This window comes from Microtus ochrogaster, chromosome 15 (genome assembly GCF_000317375.1).
Source record: "Microtus ochrogaster isolate Prairie Vole_2 chromosome 15, MicOch1.0, whole genome shotgun sequence".
Lineage (NCBI taxonomy): Eukaryota > Metazoa > Chordata > Mammalia > Rodentia > Cricetidae > Microtus > Microtus ochrogaster.
The window spans coordinates 10369702-10380753 of NC_022017.1; the positions used below are offsets into that span (position 1 = coordinate 10369702).

The 11052-nt window shown below is 51.4% G+C and overlaps 1 protein-coding gene across 1 annotated transcript in view; it reads right to left on the reverse strand.

Moving 5' to 3' along the window:
- Top1mt (DNA topoisomerase I mitochondrial) overlaps positions 1-3205 on the reverse strand; it is a 21364-nt gene extending 18159 nt beyond the window's left edge. Inside the window, exons 1-2 of the mRNA XM_005354054.3 lie at positions 3093-3205; positions 193-305 (exon numbers count right to left, since the gene is read on the reverse strand). Coding sequence (XP_005354111.1) covers positions 193-305; positions 3093-3196 — 217 coding nt within the window. The 5' untranslated portion in view covers positions 3197-3205. The remainder of the gene's footprint in view (positions 1-192; positions 306-3092) is intronic.
- Between the last annotated feature and the right edge of the window lie 7847 nt (positions 3206-11052).

The window sequence follows — 11052 nt, forward strand, 5'->3', positions numbered from 1 at the left end:
AGTTTCTGGGGGACTCCAAGGTTAGCCCCTGCCCTCTATGCTATCAGCCAGTTCATCAAGAAGCAGGGAAGAGGACTCTGCACCCTCTGCTGGGAAGGTCAGCATATCTTCTCAGCATGGTGACTGTGTACAGAGACAGCCCAAAGCACTCAGGCAGCCCAAACCCACAAATACACAGACCCTCGCCCTTACCATCATAGAGGAAACGTACGCTGTCAGGAAGCGGCTCATAGGCAGGGGTGAAGTAGGGGCCCTTGTGTTCCAGCTGCCTCCACTTCACACCGTTTGTGCCCTTTTCTTCCCACCTGACAAGACAGGAGTGTGACAAGTGCAGCCCCGCTCTCACCACACCAGCCCATTTGGGGATTTCCCCCTTGGCCTTTGCTTTACCTAGGAGGAAGACCATGCCTGACGAGGTAGTGCAAAAGCTGACAGGCCACCACAGTCCAGTGTTTACCCGCCAGGGTAAACTCAAGGCGCCCAGCTGAGTAGAAAGGGGGGCAATGCCCCTTTCTGAGGCTCAAGGGATCCCCAGCTTGGCCCCTCTAGAACCTCTTCACAGGGTCCCACAGAGAACCCCTCAGTACAGCCATTACACCTGGCAATGAAAAGAGTGTGGCTGCTATGGGAAGCCCAGCCTGTGAGGAACAGGGGGATGGGAGGGCAGGAAGACAGAAGCTGTGACTGCATGGACAGAGGGAAGCAAGGGCAGGGACGGAGACGGGCACCTCAGGGGCTGACACTGGGTGTGGCACCAACTCTGATGGCACCCTGGCAGTATAGCATGCCCCCGCTGGCTCCCTGTGAGGTCCTCCAAGTGTGTCTCCCGATCCTCCCCACACGGCTCATCCCTTCCCAGGCTAGCCCCACTCCGGAGCCAAGTAGGATACAGCCCAGCATGGGGTCACATCCTAACTGTATGAACTCTCCTGGCCTGTTCATCTGGGCCTGGCTCAAGCCAGCACTGCACCAGGTCCTGGGACACAGACACCACAGATGAGCTGGACACTGAGATGCAGGGAGAAGATGGGACAGGGGTTGAGAGGCTCTTTACCAGTAAGGTCCTAGGTACCACAAGGGACAGGGAGAAATCCCAGCAGAGCAGTGGCCAGGATGGGAAGAGGCGGCTTGAGATGAGCAGTCCTAAAACCTGGTTGGGTCTAACCTCACACTTAGTGCTCTTGTCTCAGCCTCCCATTATCATAATATATAATATCATAATATATAAGTATATATTATCTTATAGAGCTGGGATAATAATAAGTGCATATTATCATGCCTGGTTTGACATTTTGTTTGTTTTGGTTTTTTAAATTTTTTCTGTGTAGCCCTGGATATCTTGGAACTCACTCTGTAGACCAGGCTGGCCTCGGAACTCACAGAGATCCACTTGCCTCTGCCTCCCAAGAGCTAGGATTAAAGGTGTGTGCCACCACCACCCTGCTGACAGAAATTCTTTTTTTTTTAATTTATTTATTATGTATATAGTATTCTGGGCACTAGATTTCATTATAGATGGGTGTGTGTCATCATGTAGTTGCTGGGAATTGAACTCAGGACCTCCGGAAGAGCAGTCAGTTCTCTTAACCTCTGAGCCATCTCTCCAGCCCCTGACAGAAATTCTTTTTGTGTGTGTGTGTGTGTGTGTGTGTGGTTTTTCAAAACAGGGTTTCTCTGTGGTTTTGGAGCCTGTCCTGGAACTCACTCTGTAGACCAGGCTGGCCTCGGAACTCACAGAGATCCGCCTGCCTCTGCCTCCCAAGTGCTGGGATTAAAGGCATGTGCCACCACCGCCCGGCCTGACAGAAATTCTTTAAGGGGGCTTTCTTGATTCCGCAGTGAAAGAATCAGGTGGAGTGGAGCTTTGGTGAGTGAAAGTGAGGAGGTTGGGGGACAAACGGCCAGGTCCTGAACCACAGAGCAATTCTGGGTATGCCTGGGAAAGCAAGGAGCGGACCAGGCTTCACAAGCACTGAGAGCTCTGGCAAGTTTGGATGCCTGAGGGGCGTTGCGTGGACAGTGCAGGAGGGGAAGGGAGAAAAGTGCCAGCCAGGCCGAAGGTTCTAAATCCCATTCCACTTATCTTAGGGATCTAGGTGGAGCACAGACCTGCACGGTCCACTCCTGCGCACCCTGAAGATGGGATCTAGGTCTGAAGATGGCAGGAAGCAGAAGTGCTTCATGGCTCAGACTACATTTTCCTCCAGCATCTACCCAGTCCAGTGTCATAAAATGTGGACAGCATGAAGAACTGCTAGGTGGATTCTACCACCACCTCCGTTTCACAGACAAGGACGCAGAAATCAAGGCTATAAACTCACTGTGGCATAAGTGACATTCCCTTGTCCCGTCAGAGACAGAGTACCAAGCAAGGGCATCAAAAGCAAGTTACCTGGGTGTCCTGCTGTGCACCTCAATCTAGAAGCTTCTCCCAGAGGACACAATTCTGCCCCATTGGGACAGGCAGGATAGGCACGACTTTCCCTGGAATCCCAGGTCCAAGAACTTAGTTCCCCCAGCAGGGGCTGAGCTATCAGAGGCAGGTCAGTAGGCCTGCTGTAAAAGTTGACCCTGGAAGAGCTGTCTTCACCGTGCGTCCCCCCCCCCCCCAACACACACCTGCAATCACACCAGGACACCTCCTCCCTAAGCACGAAGTTAGCAACAATCCCTCTACAGAGAGCTCTGCCTGGGTGCTTTCGGGAACCTCAGGGCAGGAAGTTGAAAAGCCCTAATCGCAAAGAGATTCCCAGCCTGCACACCATCCCAAAACCAGGACGCAAGTGCAGGGCCTCTTCCTCAGTCCTCAGGAAATCCAGCAGGGCAGGCTGGTGACCCAGAGTAAGGACTGGAAGCTAAGGCCACGTGACAAAGAGCGTAGGACTCCTGAAGTGGGTCAGAGTCCAACCAAAAAACTTGGGAAACACACTCCGAGGGGACCTCCTCCAACCAAACGCGGCAACTTGGAGGCCCAGCCCAACCACATGCGTGACCGAATTTCCCAACGTGCCTCATGTGACCCGGCAGGATTCGGCAAGCCACTAACAAATGCTGCATCCTGTCTCCTCTGAGCTCCGTCCCACCCGCCTTACCCTGCTCTGCTGGTCTTCGCGTCCCGGGACGCCTGGCAGCAGGTGACGCGGCGGGGGACCTGCTGGAAACGTCGGCACAGGTCTCTGAGCCATAACAGCAGCATGCGTGTGTGTGCCCGGGCTCAACCGGCTTTCTGGGGGCCACGCCCTTCAGGCAGAGCCCCGCCCCCACACTTCCAGGAGTCCCGCCCAGCCCCTCCCTCTTTGAGACAGCCTCCCCAGCCTAGTGCCTCTGCTCTTTCCCAGCACCTCTACCTGCCAGGGCAGTTTGGAGAAGTCGTGAGTAGAGCCACATGGTCAGAGGCCTCAACCTAAGTAGTAAAACACCAAATGCCTGCACTTCCAGGAGGACGCGGTTGCAGGCACCAGTGGTCCAGTACAAAGCAACCTCCCCAACAGCACGGTAAGTTTTGCAAAGACTGCTGTTGCTCAGGTCCGCCGCCAAAAGACCAGGGACATGAACCATAGGCACCTCATTTCCCACACTCAGATCTCAAGGCATCTGTACCAAGCAGCAAAAACCTCCCAGCCAGCAGCAGGCAGCTCTGGTAGTTCCCCTAAAGCAGCCAGACAGGCCGGCAAGAAGCTGGATATCGGGAAACGTTGGGTTAAGACCCGCAGGGAAAAGTAAGCTGGCTCTCTCGGCCCCGCCCACAGCCACCAATTTACTGGATTTTTACTGACATCTAGCGGTCAGAGGCAGGAACAGAGGCGGAAAGGGACTAGTGGGCCCCCTGCTGGACACATCCAGTACTACAGAAAGTTGGCTAGGTATGGTCAACAGACCAGAAGGAGGCTCTGGGAAGAGCCCTGGGCATTCCAGGTCTGCAGCTGCTTTCCCTGGACGCTTGTCTCCTTGAAGACCAGCTAGGGTTGCCAAGTTGGGAAGCATGCATGACTTCACAGCGTTCAAGTCCTCACAGCAGGTAAGAGGAGCCCTGCTTTGCACACGAGACCAGGCTTGAGAAAGCATTTCAGGTGAACCGTGATGAACGCTGGAGCTGACAGTCAGATATCCTGACCCCAAAGCCCACCATGAGGCTGCTCTGTGGCAGCAGGGTCCACTCACAGGCTGTAGCCCCCAGCAGAGAGCTGGATGGGGTGGGGGTGTCCTACCTTGTGGAGGAACTACAATTCAGGATAAGCAGGGGCATTTGACTTCAACACACACTCAATACAACCATTTCACTATGGCTAGCATACAGGACAGTTCACATGGCTTTCTTCTACTTGATGGGCTACAGTGACTTGTGCCTTCCTATGGGACACTGTTCAGAAGGTGTCTCCAAGGCCATCATCTGCTCTTCTACTAGACAAGTTGAATCTCTCCGAATCTCAACCTCCTCCAGCACCTCCCTCCCTCGCAGGGTCTGATCAGAGCAAGGCAGAAGTACTGAGAGATTTTAGTCACCTCTCTCCCTGACGCCCCTGAAATTCACAGCGCAAAATTCCACGGCAGCAGCTGGGGAGAGGGCTCAGCCTGCTGCATCAGCATGGAAGCCTGAGTCTGAGCCCCAGCACCCACGTCGAAAAGCCAGGAGTGGAGGCACACACTTGTAACTCCAGCCCCAGGAAGGCAGAGACAGGCGGATCCCCAGACCTTGATGGCAGCCACTCTAGCCTATAGTGAGCCAATAAACAGACTGACGCCTGAAGGTGTCTTCTGGTCCTGGTCTCATAGATACATGAACATGGCACACACACAGGCACATACACACTTTGTGTGTGCATGAACACACATGCATAGCTCCACTTCAAGCGAGCCTCCTCTGAATTGCAGCTCACACCTCCCCAGCTACCTACAGCGCAGAAAACCACCCCTGCCATAGTCCTGCAGTTTACCATGCGGCCTTGCTGCCTCCTTATCGTCCTGCCCTCCCTTTGCTGCCCCTTGGTCATTTTCTCCTCTTCTCAAAGCTGCCCAGCATCATCACCTAGCTGGTTGTAATTCCTCCAATCTGTCTCTCTCTCTCTCTCTCTCTCTCTCTCTCTCTCTCTCTCTCGCACGTTCACACGCACTCGCACGCTCTGTATGCTACCCCAGTCCGGGCAGTCCCCGACAAGCTCACCCTGACAGCACAAATGTCAGACTGTGTGTCCTGCTTCAGGATTTTCTCTCCCAGTTCCCCATCCCATAATCTCCCTGCCTTCCCTTTCTTCTCTCTCCTGGAAGCCAAAGCCTCCAGCTTTAGGCTTACCAAACCCTGTAACTCATCTCCTGGGTTCCCACCTAACTTGCCATCTTCTCTCTTGTTCCCTTCAGCTCATACCTCAAGCACCTCCTTCCTGATGGTCTCCACTCCTCTCCATCGCCATCTTCCTGGCTCCTGCTGCTGCTGCTTTGGCCAAACTTCTCATGGGCGCTGCTGTCCTTGAAGCCACTGGCTATCCCCTGATACAGTGTCTTCTAAAGCCCTTTATTCTCTCCCTCTTCAAATTTCGTCTTGTTCTCTTTCTTCCTGTCCTTTTGGATTTTCACACAGCCCTCGCCAGTGGTGTGTGTGTGTGTGTGTGTGTGTGTGTGTGTGTGTGTGTGTGTGTGTGTAACATGTACAAGACTGCAAGTTAAAGCTGAAGGAACCACACATGGCACACAGGGCAATGGACGGCTGGTTTTCTAGTACATGCTAACAAGCATTAATAGTGAGTTCTCTCCTCCCTCCCTCAACGCTTAATGTTGTTCTCAATGGTGTTTGGACAATTTCTTGCCCAAGTGCTAAAGCAAGCATTTCCCCACGTTCCCGAAAGCCATTTACTGAAGCATGATTAATAAAAACTCAGAGAGAGAAATTGGGGTTCAACCTGAAAGTCAGAAAAGCAAAACAGCCAGCCACTGGCTCTTACCTCACTCTACCTCAGTCTGAAATGGTGATCCTGCCTCCAAGGATCTCAGACTGAGAGCTGTCTCCTCCCAGTTTATAATCTTCTCTAGTTCTGGGATTAAGGGTGTGCACCACTACTGCCTGGTTTCTATGGCAAGCTAGTGTGGCTACTGGGATTAAAGGTGTCATCACTGTCTGGTCTGTAAGGCTGGCCAGTGAGGCTGTCTTACTTTTCTGATCCTCAGGCACGCATTATTTATTAAAATATTAATGAAACGCCACTACAATTTACACAGAGGCTGACCAGATGGCTCGGGGGATAACGGTACTTGCTAGACAAGGCAGACATGAGTTTGATCCCAGAACCCACGTAAAGGTCGAAGAGAACCAATTCCACAGAGTCGTCCTCTGACCTCTGTAAGTGTACCACAGAACATGTGCACACACACACACATAATAAACAATAAGTGATTTTTTAAAAAGCTGTTTACACAGTGTAATTCTATTATTTCTACTGTAAAATACACCAAGGACGTCTACACTTGACCTCAGACAAGCAATACGTCAGTCGCTTCTAAGTATCTGGGACTGGGGATTTCATGTGGAACTATTACTCTACACACAACATTGGTAAATAAAATTGTAAGGCTTGGTAATAGCCTGAGGATCCATTGGTCCTGCGGCCACACGGGACCGTGCGTCAGCCACTGAGTCCCCATCAACTGCTTCCCTGCGCAGCGATGGCCCTGCCTCTTTCTCACACATTGGTCATTCCCACTTTCGCACACAGACCCAGGTTGTTCTAGAAAATAGCGCTAATGAGAAATGAATTCTCTATCCTGCCCCTTTGTGAATGCAACTCTGTCATGGCCTGGGACCGTGCAGGACCCAGGATGGATGGTGCCTATAAAGTCATGCAGGCAGGCCTCCTCGGCAACTGAACACCTCACACATATGGCCACATTTTAGCCACCGGTCTGGCCATCCTTGAGACCCACCTTTATGCTCAGAGCTACAAGCACACAAGAATCGGGGACAGGAGAGTTCTCACAGGGCCTAGGAGAAGCAAGCACTCAGAATGACCTGATATGGATGCTGGATGCAGGAATCCAAGGACACTAGCCTGTGCCTGCCGCAATAGGAAGCCCAAACTACGGCGAGCTGGCTGGCCCTGCCGGATCTTCCCAAACTCATGCACACACACACACACACACACACACGTTGTCACTGTGAGGTGTCACTCACACCCTCTGGGAGCCCCAGGCTGTGCTCCCGCACCACTGGCTGGCACTTCAGCAGAGAGTTTGTCTCTGTTTTAATTCAAACCCACACACGTCTTGCATTAATTCGAGTAGTAAAGTTTAGCACCCACTCAGAGCTTTCGTGAAATAGACAAAGAGCACACTACACGAAGGTTCCAGAACACAAGAGAGGGGCGTTGGCACCTGAAGCGTGCTGCTTACAATCGGTCAGCAGAAAGACAGCAAAGCCCCACCCATAGGCCACTTTTCCACATTAACTCCAACAGCTGACCCTGCTTCTAGAAGAATCTGAATCTCTTTCCATCCCCCTTCTCAGGAGTAGCTGTGCATGGAAAGCCTCCCCCTAGGGACTGAGGTCACTCTGAGAGAGGCCTGCTTTTCCTCAGTGGGCGCACTAACATACCACGTCTCACTCTGCTGGCTGGAGACACGGGACGGGGGCATGCCTTGCTTTGAGGCCGACTTGCAGAGGGACATTGCCGTTTGTCACGGGGCATGAAAACCTATGTGAAGCTCATTTCTTGACTCCTGTGTGACCGAGGCTCTGCTGAGGGTCCCTGTGGCTCAGAGGTCCTGCAGCCAACTTGAAGGCTTCAGAGGAGGATTTGAAAGAGGGAGGCTCTGTTCCAAAGATTGCTTCTAGGATTCCCTGTAAGAAGTCTGAGGCAGAAGACCTCACTACGTCGTCTCCAGAGTGGAGAGTAAGAACTTCTCACGGGGCCAGAAGACACCAGGAACCAGGGTTTTGATTAGGCCTGGCCTGCAAATCTGCTTTCCAAGATCCCAGGAGATCACACGGCTGGAGCAATAGAGAACTAAGGGGCTCCAGTGGGAAGTGAGGCCACATTCCAGGGGGTCTTCTTTGGCGGGGAGGGGGTTTTAAACAGGGTCTCATGCAGCACAGGCAGGCCTCATACTCATTATGTAGCTGGGGATGACCTTGAATTCGTGACTTCCTGCTTCTACCTCCCAAACCCTAGGATTCCAGGGGTGAGCCTTCCAGGCAGGTTTTGAAACAGAACCCCCACCCCGAGTCAAGGATGTGAAGTGCCACCACTGGCCAGGCTGGGTGCTCAGGACCAGTGGGGAGGAGGACAAACCATCCAACTCAAACCTCGACTCACTGAGGAGACTGGAACACTGCTGCTGTCTGGTGGGCAGGAGCCTTCTGAGTCTGGGGGCGGGGATGGGTGCTGGGGTGGGAAAGTCCTTCTCCCTATCCCAGAGACTCCATCTGCCCTCCCTTTCAGGGAAGGCCCAGCTTCCCACCTGAGTCCCCATCATCAACACAGCGGCCAGAAAATGTATGCCGAAGACAAGAGAATGACACCCTCGGCTTCACACAGCTCCTGTCCTTTTGACTGGAGACTGCACCTGACAAAGCAGAAGTCCCAGCGGGATAGATCCCCCTGGCTCTCAACCCAGGCCAAACTGCTGCTCCACCATAAAGATGACCCCCACAGTGGATGCTCAGAGCACTTCCTCACTATCCACAGGAGTTCTGCAGAGCATCTCCTCCCCACACAGCACCTCAGCCGCAGACACCTCAGCCGCACCTCACATGTCGGGGCTGATCTGTTAAACAACAGCCACGATGCCATTATCACACTCTAAAAAGAGGCAAAATCCCTTAATAGCATCAGATTCCCAGAGAGTGCTCAGCGTGCCTCAGCTGCCTCTGGGTTTCCTAGTTTTGACTTTTATTTACAAAGCTGGGGGCTGATCCCAAGGTCTTGAATACGCTAGGCAACCATTGGAGTCATCACCTCTGAACCTTATATACCTTTATAACCTATAATCAAAACTCAACACATATTTGATTATACTTTCTGAGTTATTAATTGTTTATTAAAGCACTGGCTCCTCTTCCAGAGAACCCAGTTTCACTTCTGTGCTGGATAGTTTCATGTCAACTTGACACAAGCCAGAGTCATCTGAGAGGAGGGAACCTCAGTTAAGAAAATGCCCCCATAAGATCAGGTTGTAGGCACCCTGGAAGGCATTTTCTTAACTAACGATTGATGAGGGAGGGTCCAGCCCATTGTGGGTGGTGCTATCCCTGGGCTAGAGGTCCTGGGTTCTGTAAGAAAGCAGGCTGAGCAAGCCACAGTGTACGAGCAGCACCCGCCATGGCCTCTGCATCAGCTCCTGCCTCCAGGCTCCTGCTCTGTTAGCGTTCTTGCCCTGACTTCCTTTGATGGTGACTGTGATGTGGAAGCCTAAACTGAATAAACCTTTTCCTCCCCAAGCTGCTTTAGGTCATGGCATTTCATCACAGCAATAGGAATCCCAACTAAGACAAATTCCCAGCCCTCACATGACAGCTCACAACCATCTCTAACTCTGATTCCAGGGTTTCTGACTCCTTTTGTGTCAGATTCCACAGACAGCAGGCATGCATGCGGCACACAAACATACATGCAGCAAAATACAATACATACAAAATAAAATGAAAATGGGAAGATTTACTTTATTATTTTTATTTGTGTGTGTATGTGTGTGTATGAGTGTGTATGCGTGTGTGTGCACATGCGTGCACATTTGTATGCACAGACGCATGCAGAGACCGAGGGAGTCAGAAGAGGAGGTCAGGTCCCCTGGCGCTGGAGCAGCTGGCACCTTCTAACGTGAGTGCTGGGAGAGCAGCTGCAAGAGCAGGGAGCACTCCTAACCACGGAGCCACCTCTCCAGCCCCCTTCCTTTTCATTTTTAATTACAAATCTTTTCAACTTTTGAAAACTTTAAAGTTTAAAAAAGCTTAAGCATGCGCCGAAGAAGAATCTTTTTTAAAAAAAAAATCAGGGTCTGGAGAGAGGGCTCAGTAGTTAAGAGCATTTGATGAGCTGGGCAGTGGTGGCACACACCTTTAATCCCAGCACTTGGGAAGCAAAGCCAGGCAGATCTCTGAGTTCCAGGCCAGCCTGGCCTACAGAAAGAGTTCTGGAATAGCCAAGGCAACACAGAAAAGCCCTGTTGCAAAAAACAAACAAACAAAAAGAGCACTTGATGAACCCAGGTTCAGTTCCCAGAACCCATAGTGGGAGCTTACAGCCTTCTATAACTCTAATTCCAGGAGATCCAGTTCCCTCTTTGGCATCTGTGGGCACCAGGCAAGAAAGTTGTGCATATATATCCATGCAGACAAGCTTATACATATAAAGAAAAATAAATAATTAAAAAAAAAAACCTATAAACTGGGGCCAGATTGTTCCTAAAGTGACCTAATAACTCAACACAGTCTTCACCAAAAACCCAACTGGATTTCTTGGTGGCTGAAACTGACAGTTTGGTCAAAAGGAAATCCTCATGGAAACAACAAGAGACCCAAAATAACAAACATGGTCTTAAAACTCAAAAACAAAGCTGGAGAACCCCCTTCCAGCTGTGTAAGCATCAAAGTTATGGTAATCAAGACCTCATGGCCCTGGCGTGGGATAGATACACAGGCCAGTGGGGCCTTATAGTCCAGAAGTGAACCCTGTGTCTGACAGCGACAGGGGCTACACCATCCATGGTGGTGGTGGGGTCTTCAGTGGATGGTGTTGGCTGTCAGCATGAAAAACACCAAGTTCAAATTCTTCACAACATGAGCAAGACTTAAACGGAACAACCGGAGCTACTAAAGCACAGGTGAGAATCTTTGTGACAACGACATTTTGAATAGGACACCAAACATATAGCAAGCAAAAGTAAAGAGGACCAACTAGAGTCACCAACATTACAAAATTCTGGGTTGGGGTTGGGGTTCGGGGGTACAAGTGTCTACTGTGTGTAAGTCCCTGGGCTTGAGAGTCAGTTCCTACTCCCATGCCCTAGAACCATCTCTACTAGAAAGTGGAAAGCAAAGCTACAAGGAGCGGGAGGTGGTAGCACATT